The sequence below is a fragment of the Lepidochelys kempii genome, chromosome 8 (assembly GCF_965140265.1).
Source record: "Lepidochelys kempii isolate rLepKem1 chromosome 8, rLepKem1.hap2, whole genome shotgun sequence".
Classification (NCBI taxonomy): Eukaryota; Metazoa; Chordata; order Testudines; family Cheloniidae; genus Lepidochelys; species Lepidochelys kempii.
In genome coordinates, this window is record NC_133263.1 from 91,206,419 (window position 1) to 91,228,752 (window position 22,334).

A 22,334-nucleotide genomic window follows, 5' to 3' on the forward strand; every position below is an offset into this window, starting at 1 on the left:
GGGTGCAACCAACTCACAGAAAACTAATCCTCTAAGGCCTGGTCTACACTGGGGGGGGGAATCGATCTAAGATACACAACTTCAGCTACGAGAATAGCGTAGCTGAAGTTGACGTATCTTAGATCGACTTAGAATCACTCACTTCACGTCCTCGCAGCGCGGGATCGACAGCCGCCGCTCACCCGTCGACTCCGCTTCCGCCTCTCGCCATGGAGTTCCGGAGTCGACGGCAGAGTGATCGGAGATTGATTTATCGTGTCTATACTAGACGCAGTAAATCGATCCCCGATAGATCGAACACTACGTGCCGATCCGGTGGGTAGTGTAGACGTGGCCTAAGACTTCTTTTATTCATGTTACATATTAGTTTCTTTTTGGAAATTTTCTTTATTGATTTTTAAAGTATAATATAAACAACTAAACATTTCCAGGACATCAGTACAAATGTGCAGTTCCTCTTGCTTGATTATCTTACTTTGATTGTAATGAGTGCATTTCAACAGCATCAGACCTCTAATTCAATTAGTTAGTGCATTGTTTCTCTGAAATTTGCTAATTATATTCAACCTTGTTTTCATTTTGACAAAATATAGTTTAAAAAGGTGGGTTTTATTAATGTCGACAAATGTTAAAATGCTACAAAATTCATACAGTACAGTTTTTAGGTAAGATAGAAAAGTCAATATGATTCAAAATATTCACATTCTATGGCTCCTACCATGCAAACACTTACAGGCATGCCTAACCATAAATATGTGAATAGTCCCATCGACTTTGGGGGTTCCTCCTTTGAGTAAATTTATGCAAATATGTGTTTGCAGGATTGGGGCTGAAGGTCCTGCAGGATCTTACAGTCCTTACGAATGTGATTAGTTGAGTTGCACCATTGACTTCAGTGGGATTTCTTGCATAGGTACAGGTTGCAGGATTGGTTTCTATTTATATTAAAGGCAATCGGTCTGTTTCAAACACAGCACTTTGTCCATTTGATTCCATAAATAAGGTGTACCAAAAGGTAATTTAAGGGCCTGATTCAAAGCCAGTTGACATCCGTGCAAAAAACTAACGGCAGTCTTTGGATCAGGCCCTAAGAATTATTCTACAAAGTATAATATAAAAGGTTAGTTTCACATTCTGGATTTCCAGATGCGCTGTTTTCATAGTTGCATGAGCACAACAATGAATATTTGGCTCAAGATACACAGCTGGATGTTCACATTTAAATACATAGTACCATAAAATGCAGAATTATCTGCCAATTCAGTCATGCATAGACACATTCCAAGACTACAGTACTTGAGTCTAACATGAAAGTAAGTTACTTTATAAAGTAAAACCTTTTTTTTCTTCAAAACTAATACTTACATGTTTTCTGTAGAATTCTGTCAGTCTGTTATTTTTATTGAAACATTTTGAATATTCTCCTCTACATAATCCAGAAATGAATGCATTGGCCTGAAAATTCTTGTCCACATGTAATACAGTCTGCCAAAATATCAAAACCACATCCAGTTTCTAGGCACCAGTGTTCAAAGGTGGGGATGCGTAGGTAGTTTTGAACTTGAAATATATTTATATTGGAAAAAATAATAATACTTTCAAAATATACCATAAGACCACAGTAGACTCCTCCGTGTTGTATCATTGAGTAGTATGGAATACTGTATATGTAATGCCTTGTATTTGGGCATTCAGCCCTGATTATTAGTTCATATTATGTTTCATATTCAGTGAATATGTGTTCAATTAAACACTTCAGAATGAGGATTCACTCAAAACTTTCTAAATCCGTAGGATGTATCATCAGCTTGGTTGACCTGATCAAATAGAATCTTCCTTTCTTAGGCTTCCAGTATATTCCTCGTCTCCTTTCTAGTTTTCCTTCTGATCTTGGTTTGATATATTTTCCATTCAGATTGGTTTCCCCACACGCTCTGTGCCACCAGCCACCTAAAAACAATATTTTGGTGTCATTTAGTCCAAATTTTACTTTTCCTGTTTGACGTCAGAAGGCTAGTCACTGATTTGGACAGCATTTTCAAAGTGAGGCTTCTCTAGGCCTGATCCAACTCCCATTGAGGTTTTTGTTTTTTTGTTTTATAAATGTGTAGGAAAATTCTACCTTTGTCCTAGATATATCGATCAGTTTTGAGGTGAATGTGACTTATTTTGTATATTTTAGAGCGCACCAAAATCAGGCTTTAAATGGAAACTCGGCTGCAGGCTTAACTATAGTCTGCTGCGTATGATAGAGTGGAATTAATATCCAGTCCATCTTGTGTTGTGTGCAAGAAGGGATTATATGTAGAAAGCCAATGTAGTCCAGTGGCTGGGCGCTGGACTAGGACCCAGTACACGGGAGATGAACTCCTGGCTCCATTGAAGTCTGTGGCAAAACTCCTATTGACTTAAATGAACAAGGAACTCACCCCTGAGTTCCATTTCTATCTCTGCTACTAATCACTCTATGGCCTTGAGCAAGTCACTTAGCATTTCTGTGCTTCAGTTTTCCCCATGTGTGAAATGGGATAATAATGCTTAGGTGGTGTCTTAGGACTCTGAAATCTGTGGACAAAAAACACTATATAAGTGCTGATAATTATTATTTCATTTTATGTTCTTCATTTGCAGGGGAGAGATTTTGTGAACTAGTCTTTTCAGTCTCTAACATCCATGACAGCTGAGCATTATAGGTAGATTCCCAGTAATTCATGAAGTTATATCTAATGTAACAAAGGAACTGGAATTTTAATGTGCTTCAAATACTGGTACCTGAATATCTTTCTGGACAGTTTAAATCACTCTTTGTAGCATTGTCGTGATCCATCAAAGAGAACCTCAGTTTTGTTTGTTCAGGCAGTGCGTTGGGAATATTTCCTGAGATCTCTGAAAGATGAAGTGTGTAGTCTGTTTCTGGACTTCCCAGGGTGAATGTGTACTCGACGTAACGTTTATTATCTTTCCAGTCTTTCAGCTCAATACGTAAAATGTAGTCAGCTTGGTTAGCAATGGAATATAACTTCGCTAGTCCCAACCAAAATTCCCCTGCAAGGACAGGTTGCATGAATATCATTAGTATGGAGTTAAGACAGAGCACAATTATTTTAAAAGGTTTATTCATTGCTTTAATTAAATCAATAGTATGAGTCTTGGGAACTCTTGATCTTTTCAGAGAGTCTCCTGAAACATTCTTTTTGTTTACATCTTTTTAATTACACACTCGTGATCAATAAAAACTAGATATATAAATTAAACGGAACCTCTCCTAATTTTCACAGTGCTTGTGAAGGACTGCAGAGGGGACTCCAGACATTAAAAAAAAATACGTAACTGAAACAGCATGATAAGTGAAGCAAGTGGCATATATAAAACTTAATTGTACTGGAAATGGATTTCACTTGTGGTTGTGGTGGGGGACCTACATTGGGATTTTGATGCCCTTATAGAAAAAAAAGTGGATTTAATTTGAGTAGTTTTTCTCCTTCATGGACTTTTTGATAGTTGAACATATTGTTTAGCAAAATATGAACCAGCTTCTTATTATGTCTATTGCTGATCTCCGACCAAAAACAATACTGCCAAATGTGAATGCCTCACAAGCAAGGTGCCCACCTACATTTCAAGGATCAAAGGACAAGCACTTTTGAAAAAATACAGGACAATACTTTAAGAAGCAGCACTCCACCATTTTCCATTCATGTTAGAAAATTCTTCACAGGCCACAGTCATACATTGGTATCTCTGTATACTTCTATGATCCTTTGCATGAATTTTTCTGATCTATGGAACAAAATGCATCCTATATTGTTAAGGGATGTGGGAATTCTACACCAGGTAAGGCACATTCCTTAAAATATGAGGTGAGAATCCTCCTACATGAGAGAATGCTTGTCTCAGTCCTATTTACTGCTCCAACACCAGAGGGAGGAATAGAGCAACTCTTCACTGTTGCAGATCTGAAAGAAGGCAATAGTTGATATCCTGCTGCTATCTACCCTCTGCTCTGTGCCCAGACTGGGAAATTGGTGGCTTGAATCTGCCACCTGAGTCCTGCCACAGTGAGTCATTTTTCTGTAAAAGGAGAATCAAGTAATTTTAAATAGATGCATAGACAAATCTGTTGGATAGGCAAGCTGTTAGCCAATGCTTGGCATTAAAAATGATCTTAGAGTTGATGAATAACTAATATAAACATGGGTGTTTCTTCACCATTCACATGCCAGGTAAGATGATTGGCTGCCAATGATTGGGAGACTGGACGTGTAGAGAAGAAAATACTGTCTAGTCTAATGGTGTCTTGAGCTTGAACAATTGATGTGGTGGTGTTTAGTGTAAACATGGTATGGTGGGAGGAAGAAGTGCTGCTTACTTTGGTGGTGTTTACTGTGTATTTCTTGTGTTCTTGTGGTTGGAAATCTGTGTCAAGGAAACCTAAAACTTTGGATGGGGAACTTGAAAAGGGCAGAATATAAATAAATAAAATAACATTTGAAATATGTCTTTTTGGTCTTGATTTAGCAAAGGTCTTGAGCACATGTTTAAGGGTAAGCACATGCTTACGTGCTTTGCTGAATTCAGGGCCTTATATTTTCTGGTATGCAATAGACAGTGTCTCACATTAGCTATATGAGCTGCTCAGACTGGCTTGCTTGTTTCTGCCTGCTGGTGTGTGAATGCACTAGAGTCATTGAAGATTCTAGCATTTGAAAGCCGCTAACAACCTATAAAAAATGAAGGAGTAAAAACAGTGCCTTTACCCTTGAGATCACCAAAACCATTTGCATAGCTCTCCCAGGTTTGGTTGAAATCTAGTGATCCATTGACTCTGTTTTGAATGACTGTCCATGAGCTGTCTGTGAATGACAAAGGGAAAGAAACCATCAGCCTGTTAGGTCATTTTAAGCATTTGTTTGGACTTTGACAAGAGTAGAGCAATAGATAAAAAGAGAAATTAATTGTTCCATGTTAGTAGCTTTGCTGGGCATTTTATAAATACCATTTACAGTCAACAAAATTCTCTCAAGTGGTAGCTCTTGACTGCTTAGGATATTTCGCTAACATTCATATGAAGCGTGACTGATTTTTTTTTTCTTTTTTGTAGTAACCAGGTCATGACACCCTCATCTGACCCAGATACAACAAACATGCTTGAATTATGACCCTTCAGCAGCTTCTTTTCACAATGAAACCACAGGCCAACTATGTTTGCATCAGTGTATTCTTGGAAATGCTAGGTAGCTGTGCCAGAGATCAGGGAGCCAAGAGGGCACTTACATAGAGCTGCACGGCCAGTGTGAGAGGCACTGTGCTGTGCTCTGATACAATGGGAGAAAGAACAACTGGCCAAACTGGTGATACACATGCATGTGTACCACAAAATAACAGCATTATGACTTTGTTATAGGAAGACAAGCAGATACCAGCGTAGGCTGCTGGCAAAGATATACCATTGGTAGTTGCCATAGTTATTATATATGTATCAGCCATGTTGTGCATGGACACAATCCTTGTTTAGATCCAACATGGTCACTGACTGGTGATAAACTAATTGAAATGTGATAGCATGGAGGGGCCTGATAAACTCATGGCAGTTCTGTACCCCGGAATAACCTTATAAAGAATGTGTGTCAGACTATTCAAAGCATAACCACTGTTAGCTGCCTATGCTGAGTGTTATGCAATTAACTGGTTTAATTTAGAAAAGTTACTAGTTGTTTGTAATACAGTGTTAGTAATCATTGCTTTTTAGTGGTCATTTGGCTGAAGGGATGAAAAGCTATTTCCCGTAGATGCCAGTGGATTTGCCTCTTGCTTATAGTGAAGAATGGACTGAACAAAGAGTGGAAGTGTTTTCTTCAATTCTCTCTGGTATTTTGAAAAGTCGGGACGAATTCAGAATGCCACTGGTTGCAGTCAGCTTTCTAATAGATGACAACCTTTTGGGTAGTCTGCTGTAAGTTTGTGTACATTTTAGGGCAGTAAGCACAGTACAGTTTATCAGTAAACTGTTAAAGGAAGAATTCTACTGCTTCTAGCATAGCTGGTCTTACCAGATTTCATTTCACAATAGACATTAAAAGCTTCAGATCCGTTGGGCTTAATAGAGTAAATGCCACTGGTCCGTTCACCTCTCTTATAAAGGGCAGTGCAATCAGTAGCGACACCTGGAATAGCAATAATTAAAGAATTACAAATATCTTTTTGCAGTTAAGAAGCCTGAAGGACAGAATCCAACATTGCAGAGGTAGTTGCCTGTTTTGAACCTCTTGGAACAAAACAGAAGCTGTAATAGTTAGTTCAGCGGGAGTGTTCTTTTATGATGGTTCCTTCTGTGAAATGGGCAAATTAGATTCTGAGGGCTAAAAATTACGTCAGAGGAAAAGTGGCCAACTGGCTGTTGGGCAGCTGGTGTTTGCTCAATTAGGCAAGGTTTCAATTTAGATAATCTTACAAAAGGGATAGTCTAAGAACAGACTGTTGGACATAATGACTTTTTTTCTCCACGAAGTTCTAATCGTGGTTGTTTGAATTAGACTGAATTCCCAAACGTTACTATTGCTGAAGTCTAAAAATGCTGATCAGCTTTAAAAATCTAATCCAAGTCCTGTCAATCCAAGTCTCAGTCCATTTCCCAGTGGACAAATGCCTGCATCATCAAAACTGACAATAAAGGTATTGCCTTGTATGTGTGATACAAAATGTAACCCAAAGAAAGGCCAGAGACTGAACTGCCTACCAAGACTGGACTATTTCAACCCTAGAAGTTGTCCCACTTCACGAAAGTGGAGGCAAATTTGTGGGGTAGTGTGTGGAAATGTGCACTGCTACACCTTTTATATGGTTAAATAAAGGACTCAAGTCTCCAAAGCTGAAAACCCAGCCCCTTTCATAAGAACTGGCTTCATAGAGAAACTAGAAAAAAAAAGGTAAAAACCTCCTGTATCTGACCATTTAACAGTGAGGACATGCATGCACACATATGCACTACTGCAAACGCAATGGGTTATACAGTCATACCTAAAGCATTATATGATCTTACCATTGAATTCCTGAACTGGAGCTGTGGAATTATGTGAAGGAAGGGGAATGATCTTTGGTTCAGTTTGTTTCAGAGAAAATGAACTCTCTGTGTTTTCTTGGAAACTTGTATTGCTTAGCTGAAAAGAAGCATATTTATGTATTATTGATCTCCCAAGCATCTTGGAATTATAATCAAAAGTCATATACTTAGTACAAGAATCCAAGGTACTATATCCATTTTTATTATCAATTTAATCTTTCAAAGTAATCAGTGTACAATATGTAAAGTGTTTTATAAATGTTCCTGGAGATTTTGAATATATTAATACTAACATGCCTCTTTGAAACTCATGTTTTGTCTATGAAACTTGTTCACTAAGATAAGCTGCCAATTTGCTTAGCTGTCCATTTGACATGTATCTTGATCGGTGGATGAACTTAATTTGGTCCCTATATAACACCACTCAGACAACCAGTCCCAACCTGTAGAGGGTTTACGGAGCCCTTGGGCCGTGCACTAAAAACTCTTTTCTTTTGGGGCCTGCTCTGAGGAGTGAAATTAAATATGAGCATGTCAATTTCAAAACCATGTCAGTTGTACCCACAGCTGTGGTAACAGAGGTTAAACATTTTAGTGCAGAGGTATGGTGCTGTGTTGAAATAAATATAGCAGCAGAGAGGAGGAAAAAGAGAAAATCACTTAACACTGGGAAGCAGGAGAAAGGAAAGAGTAGGAAAAACAGTGAGATTGGTAATTAGAGAATTAAACAAAATTAGAAAAGTTACAATCCCCAAACATGCCCCACTTGGGTTTTATGGTCCATGGTGCAGAGCTTTATACTCAGCATTCTTGTGCCCTAAGCCCCAACCACATACCACAGAACCACAGCATTTAGCAGTTGCACACCCATAAAAAGATTGTGTCCCAAGATTTGCATTTTGGCTGATGGGGTTATTTTCCCCCCTAGGTATCTCAGACAATCAGAATGAATTCTGGAAAGGAGAAGTGTATTTCGATAACTAGTTCCTCTTACCTTTTCTTCCAGCTCCTTTATTTGATTGTGCTGTTTATCAAGTTGTGCATGCTGTTCTTGTACAACTTTGAGAAGTTGCCTAATGTGGTTGTCTTGTTGCTGTACAAAATTCTGGAGAGGGAAAAAAGTGGAACTTCACCAAAGACAACTTTCATTCTGTGTTAGAAAGATCAGATTAATGCCTTAGCAAAAGTAGTCTTCAACCAACCTTTTTTATTGGTGTCAGTTTTTAAAGGCAAAATCACTGCACCATCCATGGTCATCGTTTTCCTTTATTTTGCCTTCCCTGTCCTGCCTTGTGAGGTAGAATCCTCTCTTTTCCTCTGCAATGAGTATCTACACCAATTTTGGATCAAATTATGTAGCTCTTACTTGAGCAAAACTGCTGTCAGCTTCAGAGACCTTCATTTGGCCCTTTATTTCAAACACTTTAATTCCACTTTGTAGGTGATTCAAAGAATGAATTTTTGTGGAGCTGTCTTGTGTTTTTAATTGAACTGTATAAATAACACATACCACTAGGCCAGTAGAGAGGAAGGATGCTCCAGTGGTTAGGCCTTGGAAGACCTGGGTTAATTTCCCTGCCGTGCCACGTGCTTCCTGTGTGACCTTGGGCAAGTCACCTAGCCTCTCTGTGCCTCAGTTCTCATCTGTAAATTGGGGATAATGGAACTGCCTTAACTCCCAGGGGTGTTGTGGGGATAAATATATTGAAGATTGTGAGGCGCTCAGGTACTATGGTAATGGGGACCATATAAGTACCGTAAATAGATAGTCCCTCTTTAAAGTTAATTTTTAAAATAAATGTTACTAAATCTTAACATTAAACCTATCAGAATTCACATAGACCACCATTTTGCAATGAGCTGTATTGTGCTGTAGTTTTGTTAATCTGATTTCCAAGGGTTTTACCACTATGCTTTAGTGTACTTTGAAATTGATTTATTTTTTTAAGCACAAAGCAAAATATGTAGAGCCATATCATTCCATCTGTTTTCAAGCATATTTCCTCACTGATTTCTTTGGGGATTTATGCTTTAAAATTGGTGACATTTCAGTAAGACACTTGAATTGATTTCTGCAAGACTATTATTCTCCAGTTTCATGTACAAAGCTTATTTCTCAAAATACATATTACTGCTTCTAGAAATGTGTGGAGGAAACATGGCTGTCTGAGCATCACTCCCTAAAATAGAATCCTGATTTACTTTGGCTTTCTACCCTCTGGGTTTCCTCAAGTCTACTTACTTTGAGTGAAGTCATTTCTTTCAGTTCTTGAACTTCAGGCTGGATGTGGACTAATTTAATTACTTTCTCTTCCAGCCCCCCTACTTTCTCTTGAAGCTGGATCTTGTCTTGTAATAGGTCTTCAATCTTTGAGTTCAGCTCGAGGGATATATTCCTTATCTCTTCATTGTTGGCCTGCAATCTGGAAGTTGTTTTTCTGAGTTCTTCTTCTTCTACTTTGATTTCGTTGGTTTGCAGTGAGAGCTCATAAAAAGACTTGTCAAAAATGTTCAGTTTTTGAAAGATGTCATTCATTTGCCCCTTGGTCTTGTGGACAAAGTCTTTAAGGCCGTGCCCAAGCTGGAGAAGCCCATTAGCTAAAATCCGCACATCATCTAACATGGCAAATCTTGAGTTCGGCTCAGGAGGTGCAGAATCAAAGGAAGAGTAGTCTTTGTCAATTCTACTTGAAATAGCACAAGGGGCAATGAAAAGAAAGATGAGGGCTATTTTCATGGTGTCTGTTTCCAATTCCCTAAGGTAGTTTTGAACAGAGATGTTTTCCCTGGTTTTAGCTTTTGCTGTATGATGGTTCTAGGTTAAAGAATTTAGCCTATATATATGCCTGTTCGGTTCAGAAAAGGCAAACGGATTAAGTTGATCATTAAACCATGTATAATTGAACTAATGTAACCTCTGTCCTGTCCAGGTTGATATCTGGAAAGATAAACCTGTGTGACCAGCCTGGTGCAGATTAAACTAGTACTTAGATTTCCAATATGCCAGCTATTCTGTTGTTAAAATTATTGGTAAACGTGATGTATTGCTGGATATACACCTTTCTTAACAGGTTCATTTTTTTTATCATAATCTTGAACTATGGATAAGGGTCTAAATTACAGTGTAAGGGTTCTTTACATTGCCAGAGGAATGTAAAAGGGCCTTACCATAAATGAGAAGCAATCTCTGTGTTTCAGATTCTGAAGGGGGCGGGACATCCTACAGAAGGGCAATTCACTGAGCCTGACTCTGATTTCACACCACTTTGACACTGGTAAAAAGAAAAGGAGTACTAGTGGCATGTGATGAAGTGAGCTGTAGCCCACGAAAGCTTATGCTCAAATAAATTGGTTAGTCTCTAAGGTGCCACAAGTCCTCCTTTTCTTTTTGCGAATACAGACTAACACGGCTGCTACTCTGAAATTTGACACTGGTGTAATTCAATGTACTTCAACTGATTTCCTCCTCAGCTACCCCAGGATAAGTGACAGCAGAACTAGGCACAGTAAATGTAGACTCATTGAGCTTGATTTTCCACTGCCTTGCACCTTCTCTAAGTTTTTTAATCCTGTGCACAGTGGATGTAAAATGCTACCACTGGTGTACGTGAGTGAAGAATTCTGATTTGGCAGATTCACTTTGTAATCATTTTGCACAAGTGCACATGACTTCTCAAGGTTCAAGCAGTGGAAATCAGAATCACTGGGTTTCTGAGGCATCATGTGATCTGGAGGGCAAAGGTTGATGCTCATGATTCCCTAGGAACCTAAAGGAAACTCCAGCAAACCATGAGCCATCCGCATGGGGTGTCTGCCAATCCATGCTAACCCGCTTCCTTGATATCCTCTTCCTGAGTAGCCGTGCTACCATTTCCTTTATGCCTATGCTGGACAGTCCTCTTAAGTGCTGGGAGTGATTTTAGGACATCGTGAGTTTCAGCGGGAAATTCTGCAGGGGTTTCCATATGTTTGCAGGGTGAATTTTCATGGGTTTGTGGATGACGCAACCAAGAGAAACTTTTCCTGGTCGTAAGGCATGTGTACATTTAAATGGCTACAGCTGTGCCGTCGTAATGCTTTGGTGTAGACACTACCTACGTTGATGAGAGGGGTTCTTCCATCAGCATAGGTAATCCACCTCCCAAGAGATGATAGCTAAGTCTTCTTTTGACTTAGCACGATCTACACTTGGAGTTAGGCTGGCCTAGCTATGTCTCTCAGAACTGTGGATTTTTCACACCCCTGAGAGACGTAGCTATGCCAATGTAAATTCCCAGTGTAGACCAGCCATTAATTTAGCTTGGCTATGCAAAACCTCAAACTTTGAAATGCTGCATTCCAAGGGTGGGTGAGAGGGGCAAAGCCATACTTAGGCTTGGTCTGTACTTGAAAGTTATATCAGCATAGCTATGTCGGTCAAGAGTGGGGGGGAAAACCACACCCCTGACTGGCATAGCTATGCTGACATAATCCCCAATGTAAACAGAGCTGTGTCACTCTGTTTAGCCATCAGCGTAGCTAACATTGTTTCGGGCAGGTGGTGTTCCTACATGGACAGAAAAACCCTTTCTATCAGCACAGGCTGCGTCTACACTATGAAGCTATGCCAGCGTAACTATTCCAATTTAGCTATGCTAGTATTGTTTCCATAGTATAGACATACCCTAAGACCTCTCTCACCCTAAGATCCTTCTCCATAGCCTAGATTTGGCCCTAAATAAATAAAATTTGGGTAGGGGTAGTCTTCCAAGGATGATCTGAAGAAAGTGTTCAGCTTTATGACTGGAACGATTGCCTGCTTTAGAACCAACCAGTTTGCAAGGAAACAATGAAGTTTTGAATTAACAGTGGCTTGTGGTGCAGTCACGTACAAATATAGGAAATCTGCCCCCGCTGATTATAATGTGCACTCTAGCACTTTTGGAGGATTTTCAAGGTTTTTCTTTAGAGTGCTGGAGTGGGGAGAGCCTCCTAGTTGCTCAACTTTATTTATTTTTTTATTTGCATATGTGCACATAACTCCGTGTCAAACAGGAAGGTGTATTGAAATGAAGTTGTTAACCTGGGCACTGAACCTCTGCATGATAAAAGTTTGGTGACATACAATGAAACATAAAATATTAAGTGGCATGAAAATATTTTAAAATTCTGTTGCATAGATTTATAACTAGAGTAATATATTACATTGGAGCAGTAGGAATCTGAGTGATTAGCTCATGTACACCAGCCACAGAAAAACGGTAGGAGAGAATCTGGATAAAGTCCATAATTCTACCGCTCAGAACTTCATTATAAATTGGCTGGCATATGGTCAAAGAAAAAACAAGAAATAATCTGATATAATAGTCAGTACTTCACAGCAGACCACAACCACATTTCTCATAGTATCCCAAGTAGATAATCTTGATGAGACACAACAATCCGGCTGACTTGGGCCCTGCAATGCAGTCTGCTAACAGGAGCCTGCAGTAGGAGACCATGTTTCAGGATTTTGTTTTGGAACAGTGCTGAGACAAATCACTAGAAAATGTCTTGTGGAAACATTCGTGCAGTGACAGGGGGATGAATGAACAGATAGCATCACAAGGGGCTGTGAATAATTAGGCATTTGATCCTGAAATGTATCTAAAAAGTCAGGCAAAGAAAAGATTTAAACATCAGGAGGGCAATCCATGGTTTTTAATTCTTTACCCTCAGATATTTTGAGGACTTTGGCCCAGTCCTTAGATCTGATGGAGCTACGCTGAGTACAGAACTCAAGTGGGGTAGGGAGTCAAAGACAGCTTTGTGCCACTCTGCGTTCCTCTGGTCTACGGTGCTGCTGGGGGCCAGCCCAGCCCATGGCACAAATTATCTTAACATGTTTTTAATTTATAACCAAATTTCCAAAAGATTTCATGTTTAACCTGATGTGACTTTACCCTGCCTGTCTCTTTACTTAATAGAACAAATCACAAAACTGAAAAAATGGCCATCACGAAAGGAATGGCCATCATGGGGGAGAGGGATAGCTCAGTGGTTTGAGCATTGGCCTGCTAAACCCAGGGTTGTGAGTTCAATCCTTGAGGGGGCCATTTAGGGAGCTGGGGCAAAAATTGGGGATTGGTCCTGCTTTGAGCAGGGAGATGGACAAGATGACCTCCTGAGGTTCCTTCCAACCCTGATATTCTATGATTCTATGAATATAGGTGCATGTATACACACACATGCATCCCTACCTTCCCTCAATGTGAGAGGTTTTTGGATGGTTTGTTTCTTTTTAGTTGATTAGAACCTACTTTAAGTCAGGTAAGAAATAAGCGAGTGTAAGATATAGAAGGAGCCATTTCTAGCTGAGAGAAGTTTAGCACAGCTCCTAGTAACCATGTCACAAGCAGGTTCTCTTTTGATGTCCCTAGTAAAGTGACAGGCAGGGTCCAGGTTCAAGTTTTGGCTGTGGTTATGTGCAGGAGGCATGCAGTTAGCCCAGCCAGCCAATAATGAAGTCTGTCTGATCACCTGTTATATGCAGTGTTGCTGTAGCCATGTTGGTCCCAGAATATTAGAGAAACAAAGTGGGTGGGGGAGGTCATATCCAGTAAAAGATGTGATCTCACCCACCTTGTCTCTCTGGTCACTTGTTGTCAGACATAACAAACAGTGGAGTTTTTTCAGTGTGAAAGGACACTGGAAACAAGGAGTTTATTTTTGGTCATTTGTGCCTAATCATTTCACCTCTGTTCGTCCCATTCCCTCTGCTATGCATTGATGTTCTAGAGTTCCATTGAAATCAGAGCAATGTGTCTTGATGGACAAAGTATTGTGGTGGCATTGAAGGTGTATTTCGCCAACATATTCAACATGTTAAGTAGCAGCATAGAAGTTAAGTAGTTTGTAATTTATTGAATGGTTTAGTATTTCCCTGAGAGAATGTGTAGAGGAATGAAGAGAGCAGGAGAAGGGGAGTCAGCACTCCTGCGGTCTCTAACTTGCTGTGTTAGCATGGACAAGTCACTTAAACCAGCCTGTACCTCAGTTTTCTCAGTTGTAAAAAGGAGGTAATACTCTCCTTCATAAGAGTCCTGTCACCTAATTTATGTTTGTAAAGCACTTTGAGATCTTCAGATTAATAGTGTTAGAGAAATGTCAGGTAATTTTTTACAAGGTTCCTGTTTTGTGCTGTTTTGTTTGTATGAGAAAATAAAAGGGAATAAAACCAGTGCATTCATTTTTTGTCAGCAGTATTTGATGGTGTATCTACAGAACAACAAGTGTAATGTTATCTAAAGATGTTTGTTCTGCACGATTAAAGGGTGACTATATAGAAATCATTGCAAAGTTAACAGAAATATTCACTATCCCCAGGTCTGCTACAAACTCATAGTACTGTATTACGAGGTATTGTTAATAAAATTTGAAAATTGTGGTCTCCTGAGCTGTTTTCATGACAGCAGCCGCTAGTCACTTATTCCCTAGGCCAGTGGAGTCCATATACACACCAAAAGTTTACGCATTTAAGCAAAGCGTTGCACATGCATAACTTTAAGTATGTTTAGTAGTTCCATTGATTTTAATGGAACCAGTCACATGTCAAAGGTTGGGCATGTGCTCACGTCCTATGTTGCTTTGTCAGGGCTTTAGATTCCAGGTACGTTGTGATGAATGTGGCTAATCCATCGAATAACAGTGACTTTGGCCGTGGCTTTTGACGTTGACCGTGGCCTTGCTTACAAACTTGGCTACAAGATGGGTGGAGGAGGTCGTATCCACAAATATTGTGGCTTAATGGAACTGAGAGTGAAGAAATTATGTTACTTGCAGGACACATTCTTTATAAACAAATCCTGAAGGAACAGCACAGAGTATGTGTTAGCTCAAATCACTTCTGGCCTATTTGTTAAAATGAGCCCCATTTAATCTTTCTTCTTTAGCCTTTATTAGATTATGTTATGTATTAACTCCGCGAGTAAAATAATAATAATGCTGTGACAGAGTAGTCATATTTGTACTGAGATGATAATGATTACTGTAATTAACTGTGATATAGAATGCATAGTGCTTTATATAGATTCAGTGAGATTGATTGCTATACCACATAGTATCAGGGTTTTAAGGGGTGTGTCCATGAGATTACAGCCTATAAGAAGTTACTTTAAACCAAAACTACTCTATTGGCACAATATAATTCTCTACTAAATTCTAAGCATTTTCAGATTACTTTCTGTAGAAACTCATTAAATGTGTATGGTGCCCTATTGATTTTAGTCCTATTAAAAACTACATCCTGCATTACTTTACTCATGTGAGTATCTCCATAGTGTTCAAAGGATCTATTCACATGAGTAAAGTTAAGTACATGCTTAAGGATTTTCAAGATCGAGGCCTGAGTTTGTACTTGTGTCTGTGCCGAAATTTCTTTGGGCCCTTACAGTTTAATTTGTAACATTGGTGGAGTTTTATTTTAAATGATTGATATGGATAGATCCCTTATTATAGGAATTAAAGATGGAAAATACCTATTAGCCCAGCCTGTTCCTCCCCTTCCAGTGTTTAAAAAAAGGAAGATAAACATGCATGTTAAATACATATGTATTTTATGCATGGAAAAACCCATGATAGTCATATAGTCAAAAGACTGAAAGTCATTGAACCCTTAACTTGGTGAATGCAGTTCAGATAAAGTTTTCAGTTAAGCAAGGCACCACTTTGTAACAGGGGGAGACAACTAATTGTCGTTTTCCCATACTGCTATTGTTCTGTAAGGTTTCAGAGTAACAGCCGTGTTAGTCTGTATTCGCAAAAAGAAAAGGAGTAATTGTGGCACCTTAGAGACTAACCAATTTATTTGAGCATAAGCTTTCGTGAGCTACAGCTCACTTCATCGGATGCATACTGTGGAAAGTGTAGAAGATCTTTTTATACACACAAAGCATGAAAAAATACCTCCCCCCACCCCACTCTCCTGCTGGTAATAGCTTATCTAAAGTGATCACTCTCCTTACAATGTGTATGATGATCAAGGTGGGCCTTTCCAGCACAAATCCAGGGTTTAACAAGAACGTCTGGGGGGGCGGGGGGGGGTAGGAAAAAACAAGGGGAAATAGGTTGTTCTGTAAGTTACAAAATAGTAGAACTGGTTGAAAAATTAAAAACCACTTTTGCAAATGTTTGAAGTTGCTTTCCTTTTCAGAGTTTAAAACAAAGCCACTTTTTATTTTTTTCAAATATTTTTCATAATTTCCCCCCAGTAACTTTTCCAGTATTCCCATTTTTCCCAAGGAAAAGAGAATCGACCCTTGAGTTTGTCCTCAGTAAGGCTCAGAAGATGGTTCAAGAAGTAACTAGAGTTGAGCCACGGTACACCACACTATAATTAAGTCCAGTGCTCTTGGGCGGAAGAAGTGGTGTAAATGAGTATCACTCTAACATTAAGCTTTGAAAAAATGGATTTAAACAAATAAAATGGGGAAGCTAGTCAAAAATTCTAAAGTCAAAAATAAAAAAATGATGGGTGGGATTTTCCAAAGCACTCGTCACTGGCCAATTCTATTTCCAGCAAAATCAGTGAGAGTTTTGCCATTTATTTCAACAGCATTGGACTTAGGTCAATGCTAAGCACTTTTTGAAAGTCCAACCCTCAAAATACCACAACAAAGCCACAGAAGAGATTCATACCCTTATACAAGCCGGGGTCCAGGGGAAAAAAAACAGCCTGATTAAATGATAAGTTTCAAGAGATTATTCAGAGCCTGTAGGAGAAAATTGTCTCTGAGAGCTGAGACCTCACACTGCTAGAAAAAAAAAGATGTATTTGACAAACACGATCCTGAAGGGCATTCATGTCTTGCTACCTGGCTGACCCTCGTTAAGTGAACTTTTAAGGATTTTTATACTATGAATAAAACAAAGAAAATGTCTTTGGATTTTACTGAAAAGGGAAATTTTAATAATGGTGAGAAAATCCCTTCAAGAGTTCAGGATCGCCTCTTTATAAATGTATTCAAAATTAAGGATTTGAGAAAATGGCTGCAATCACATTACACAAATATTTAGAGAACTGCCTGGTGCTTTAATTTCCTGGGCTGAGAAAGACTTTGCAGTTTAACAGTTCATTTTATGAAGGTAAAAGTACTTTTGAGCTCCTTTGCAAATAATATAAGCTTTGCATACATTTTGCATAGCATTGCGGATGTCCTGCAGTAAAAGCCCTAGACACAAGTCTTTGGATTTAGAGCCTCTGGCTGCAACTTTTAAAAACCTGTGAATAAAACCACAAGGTATTAACTGTTACCTGGCAGCCGAAGTCCCTGTGGAGTCCTTTCTTAATCATCATCGATCGAGCATGTCTACTGGCACCTCAGCCCCATTCCAGTGGCAAATCCCCCCTCTGTTCTCTAGCCCTGTCCTCCACACAAATTTCTGGCCCCACCAGAGTGTCCCACTCAGTCTTAAGGAGAAAAGGAGTACTTGTGGCACCTTAGAGACTAACAAATTTATTTGAGCATAAGCTTTCGTGAGTTACAGCTCACTTCATCAGATGCATTCATCCAATGAAGTGAGCTGTAGCTCACGAAAGCTTATGCTCAAATAAATTTGTTAATCTCTAAGGTGCCACAAGTACTCCTTTTCTTTTTGCGAACACAGACTAACACGGCTGCTACTCTGTAACCACGCAGTCTTGTCTCTCTATTTTCCTCCTCTGAAACCATGCTAAGACTGTAGACTTTTGACCTTCAGGGACCCTGCCAACAAAGCTGTGCCAAATAATTAACCCTTAACAGCCCAATAACTTGGCACAAAGCCCACATAGCTAGGCAATCTTTGCCATGACTTCACATTCTCTCAGCATGTTCAGAGGAACATTATAGCCTGGCTGGGATGCTGACGATGTTATCAAGTGCCCAGAATGTTGTGCAAAACAAGTGATGAAATGAGCCTTTATGATGAAGTGACTCTAATGAAGGAGGGAAGGCTTGTTTGGTGGGGCTTGATGGCTTAGCAGAGAGGAAAAATAATTAGAACTTAATAGGAGAAAGGGGAAATGAAGATGAAACTGGGATCTAGCACTTACTGTACAAGATCTGTATGAGTGAAGTGGTTCCAGTTACATCAGTTTTACACTGGAGTAGCATCACTGATGCCAGGGCCTTGTGAGTGAGCTGAGAACCAGGACATGCTGATTCAGGATCATATTCTGATTGAATAGCTAGGCATTTTTTATCCTGTTATGAACTGTATTTAAGTCCCCGACAAAGCACACTTATGACACCACTGGCTGTATCAACTAATCGTCAGGGGCAAATTTTCAAAGGCACAAGTAGGAGTTAGGCACCTAACGCCCATTGGCTATTAATGGAAATCATACGCCTTACTGCCTTTGAAAATTTCCTCTTAATATACATGATGATTGTCCTAGCAGCCTTTATTTAAATGAGAGAGAATCAAAAGGAAGTGGGGGAGGAAGCAACTAATCGTCTCCCCCCCCCATATTTTTGGTTGTGAATTTATCCAAAGCTGATGAGCCAGATCTTAGCTGCAGTGTGACAACCTCTCTAAAGTCATCTTGTGGATTCCCTCCCTGCTTGGGGATTCCTTGGGTGGAACAGAGAAGCTGTGATAGCTTCTACCCCACCACCTCCTCCCAGCCCCTCGGAGAAGAATGGATGTTTGGATCTAGGGTTTTGGCATGGGCCCAACTCTACCATTCTACATAACTCAGCCCTAACACTGCCTTTAATATAGGGGTCTTGTAGCATGGCTTCCCAAATATATTAAATCCCTAAGCACTAATAATGTTTTTAAGCACTTAATATTTTAAGCACTAATAATATTTAATGAAAGTTTTGTGATCAAAGTGCATTTTAAAGCAAATTTTAATTTCTGTTTTTAAAAAGAACATCGAAGAGTAAATGTATTCATGCCTGAACGAGGACATTTCGCAGAGCCACAAAAAAAGCATGAGCCACCCTCTGAAAGAACAAGAGAACGTTGATTAGGCATGGGGAACAATGGGGATGAAATTCAAAAGCTTCATTCGGCATGAAGGACTTTGTTTGAAGAGAGTAAATTTGCCGTGTGAGAAGTCGGCACATTCCACTGCCTGGAGAGGGAAAGTAATCTGAGTTCACCGTGCAGCCCCATGTTGCATTCTGGAGCTGTAGAGTTGAGCTGCTTTGTACAGGAGCCGACTTTCAGTGGGTACCCCCTTAAAAGCAGCTTTCTTTTCTCAGAGTCTTGCAGACGATCTCAAGCCCAGTGTTATTCCCACTCTACATGCACAGAATTCTTATAGAAATTAGTGGGGGCTCTGGATGCATAAAGAGAGCAAGTTATCTGTGATGACAATCTTAAGAGGAGCCTTTTGTTTTTAGTCTGTCACTGCTGATGCTCTGGGGCTGCTGCTTATTACATTGATGAATTGTCTCGCTGTTCTTTTGTGCCCCCCACATCTGTGTCTTGTGTCCACTTGTTGTCTCTTGACTTAGTAACCTAGACTGGGGAGCTCTTCGGGGCAAGGACCATCTTTTTGTTACCTGTGCATTAGAGTGCTTTGAGCTAGTTCCACTTCAAAGAGGACTTGTTCATTTAGACAAGCCCTAATTGTTTTTTGGCAACGTAGAAGACCCTTAAGTGGGTGTAAATTATATACATGTCCAATGTAAGGACTCTGTGCTGCGAGAGTGGTGTAAAGGGGCCATAGTGTGAATGAGAGTAAGGCCATGAGACTTTAAAGTGCTTGGTCTCCTCTGATCTGTGCTTTCCAGGAGCCAGTGAGGTCTTGATGCTTGTGGATCTGTGAAGTGGGTGGATGTCCCAGCTTCCTCTGGTTCACTGGGCTGGGGCAAACCGTTCCCCCACAATAGAAGCGTGAGTAGGAAACGCTGAGTGTTTGAAACTCCTGGGGCCTGATTCTTCTTTGCCCTACACCTTGTGTAGTCATTTATACCTGTGCAAAGGGAGTGCAAAAACTTCCACCAAATCAGAATAGTAATGCACTACATCTGCCTTACGCTTGCTTTGCACTGGTGTAGATGACTGCACAAGGAGCAAGACGATGAGGAATTTGTCACCTGGAGGTTCTTCTCTCCCCTGCAGGGGGAATTGCTACATAAGAGAGAATGGAGCCTATGGTTCACAATTCTGTTGGTGATGCACAAGTCAGAATAAAATCCAGCTCACTTGTATGGGTTTTGCAGGCCTAAGAGGAATAAAAAATAGTAAAACCTTATTTCAGTCACCAGAGTGAGCAGCTACAACTAATAGACAGAGCGTGCAGATCTGCTGAGTAAGTAGGTTCCATTTCTATATAGTCACGTTTCAGAGGAGAACTGCACTTTGAGACTGTCATGGTGTCTTCTCCGTCATCCCCTCACAAGTGTCAGCAAGGCAGGTGCTTCATGGGAGACGGGTGGGTGGGTGTGTTGGACAGTTTAAAACCATGCACATGCTTCCCTATTGATGCTCTCACTTTCCAAGGGAATTGTTGATGTGGTATACTCGTTGAACAGAATTCTTTTTAAAATGGCAAGAAAGCTTTAGAATGGCAAGGACCTAGAATTACTGTATCGGAGCCTGTCACTTAGTTGGGAGAATTGAGGTTTGATGTTTGGCGCATGAGTTATAACCAAATCACCTTTGAGGGTGGAGTGAGAGGGGGGATATAAGGAAAAAAATACCAAGTCCTTCATATGTTCCATTGAATTTCTATTTGTTTTTGGAGATTATAGCATCAATAGTTGTGTGTGCTACCCAGAGTTTTCATGTTGAGGTAAATGCTAATGCTTCTGTCTTTTGCAGAAATCTTCTGTATGTCTACCCTCAGAGCCTTAACTTTGCCAATCGTCAGGGCTCTGCCAGGAATATCACTGTGAAAGTCCAGTTTATGTATGGAGAGGATCCAAGCAATGCCATGCCAGTAAGGAATATGCTTTGCTTTCAGTTCCTGTAATGGCTGGGTGCTGCCAATGTAAAGTGTTACCGTCTGCACCGCAGCCAGAAAGGTGGTGCAGTAACTAGCGATGCTCTGAAAAGACCTTTCGGGATGACTGTTTCTGTTGGAATTAAAATAAGAGCATTTCAGAACACAGCACACATTTAAATGCAGTTTGTCAAGCAGCTGAGTTGCAATTGATGTTCCAGCGCCAGACTCAGGAAGTCTGTAGTGACCGCCCTTTAGGCTGGTAATGTAATATTTTTGCTTAAGTGGCAAAAAAATTGAATCTTATGATCTAGTCTTATTCAGGGCCAGATCCTCATCCAGCAGAGCTCGCTGAATTACACCTGCTGAGGATCTCTCTGTGGGTTCCTTCTCCCTTTCCCACATTCACACTCCCATTCTTTTGCTCTCTCTGTTCCCCTTTCTTCCTTCCTCCTTTGGTCACACTTGCTTGATTCCCTCTGTATCTCATCCCCTTTTCTTTCTCTGGTATCTTCTCAATTTATTGTTTTCCTGCCTCTTGCTCTCATGCAGACTGGGAATCTTGCACTCTCTTGCCAGGGTCTGGAAATTCTCCTGGTGTTGCCCAACTGAGAATGAGAGCTAGCTGTACCACATGGCTTCGTGGGCCATTCTTTGGCTGGCCCCACTCCACCCAATTTTTGCAACTGAGTTTATGAAATAATTTTTAAAATGATCAAGAAAGATGTTGTATAGTAACGAAGGGACAAATCCTCAGCTGGTCTAAATCGGCACCGCTCCATTGACTTCAGTTTACAGCAGCTGAGGATCTGGACCTAAGCCTCAAATGATGTAGAACTCTGGCGCAAACTCTAACGCTTCTTATGTTGTGTTTCTGCAGGTTATCTTTGGTAAATCTAGCTGTCCCGAATTTTCAAAAGAAGCATACACAGCTGTAGTATATCATAACAGGTAAAATACAAAACCTGCTTTTAAAAAATGATAGGGCCTAATTCACCACAATGCTACTCCACTCAAGTCAGAGGAGTTTTACTGGTGTGAATGTGGAGCAATTCAATGTGAATCTGACTCATTATGGTTTATTTAGCACTGACAATACAGTCAGCGCTTATCATATATAAAATAATAAAGACCGCTCCTAATATTCCAGTTGTACTTTTATAGAGATTGAGGGCCGGAGTCTGCTCTCACAGGGATGTAAATCAGGAGTATTCTGGATAAAACTGATGTGAGAGGTGAATCGACTCCTAAACGTTTCCTTCTTGCAGAACATTGAGCACGCCAGCCTGATCCAGCGAAACACTTAAGCACAAGTGTAAAGTTAGGCATATCAATCAATGGGGACTGTTCATGTGCTGAAGTTAAGCACATGCTCAG

At 40.1% G+C, this 22,334-nt stretch overlaps 2 protein-coding genes across 18 annotated transcripts in view; one reads left to right on the plus strand and one right to left on the minus strand.

Moving 5' to 3' along the window:
* Positions 1 to 22,334, plus strand: part of DOCK7 (dedicator of cytokinesis 7) — a 141,513-nt gene that overhangs the window by 53,508 nt on the left and 65,671 nt on the right. For 16 of the 17 annotated variants that reach the window (XR_012160459.1, XM_073357479.1, XM_073357481.1 and 13 more), the window contains 2 exons: positions 20,837 to 20,954; positions 21,838 to 21,908. The exons of the other annotated variant lie outside the window; for it this stretch is intronic. Coding sequence is in view for 15 of the 16 variants with exons in the window: in XM_073357479.1 (XP_073213580.1) it covers positions 20,837 to 20,954; positions 21,838 to 21,908 (189 nt within the window). In the remaining variant the exon portion in view is untranslated. The remainder of the gene's footprint in view (positions 1 to 20,836; positions 20,955 to 21,837; positions 21,909 to 22,334) is intronic. 17 annotated transcript variants of the gene reach the window in all.
* Positions 1,769 to 9,863, minus strand: ANGPTL3 (angiopoietin like 3). The gene is made up of 7 exons (XM_073358069.1): positions 9,303 to 9,863; positions 8,055 to 8,165; positions 7,040 to 7,157; positions 6,051 to 6,164; positions 4,758 to 4,853; positions 2,773 to 3,045; positions 1,769 to 1,950 (listed from the first exon to the last, which is right to left on the minus strand). Exons 1-7 carry the CDS (start codon positions 9,795 to 9,797, stop codon positions 1,769 to 1,771), a joined length of 1,389 nt encoding a protein of 462 aa, XP_073214170.1. The 5' UTR covers positions 9,798 to 9,863.

Bases quoted from the DNA above. Each gene is read 5' to 3' on its own strand.
- ANGPTL3 (XM_073358069.1), bottom strand. From the start codon at position 9,797: ATGAAAATAGCCCTCATCTTTCTTTTCATTGCCCCTTGTGCTATTTCA. The intron at 8,166-9,302 runs GTAAGTAGACTT...TTCCCTCTCCAG, and splicing joins AAGAAATGACTTCACTCAAA to AATTTTGTACAGCAACAAGA. The intron at 1,951-2,772 runs GTACCAGTATTT...TATTGTTTTTAG, and splicing joins CTGTCCAGAAAGATATTCAG to GTGGCTGGTGGCACAGAGCG.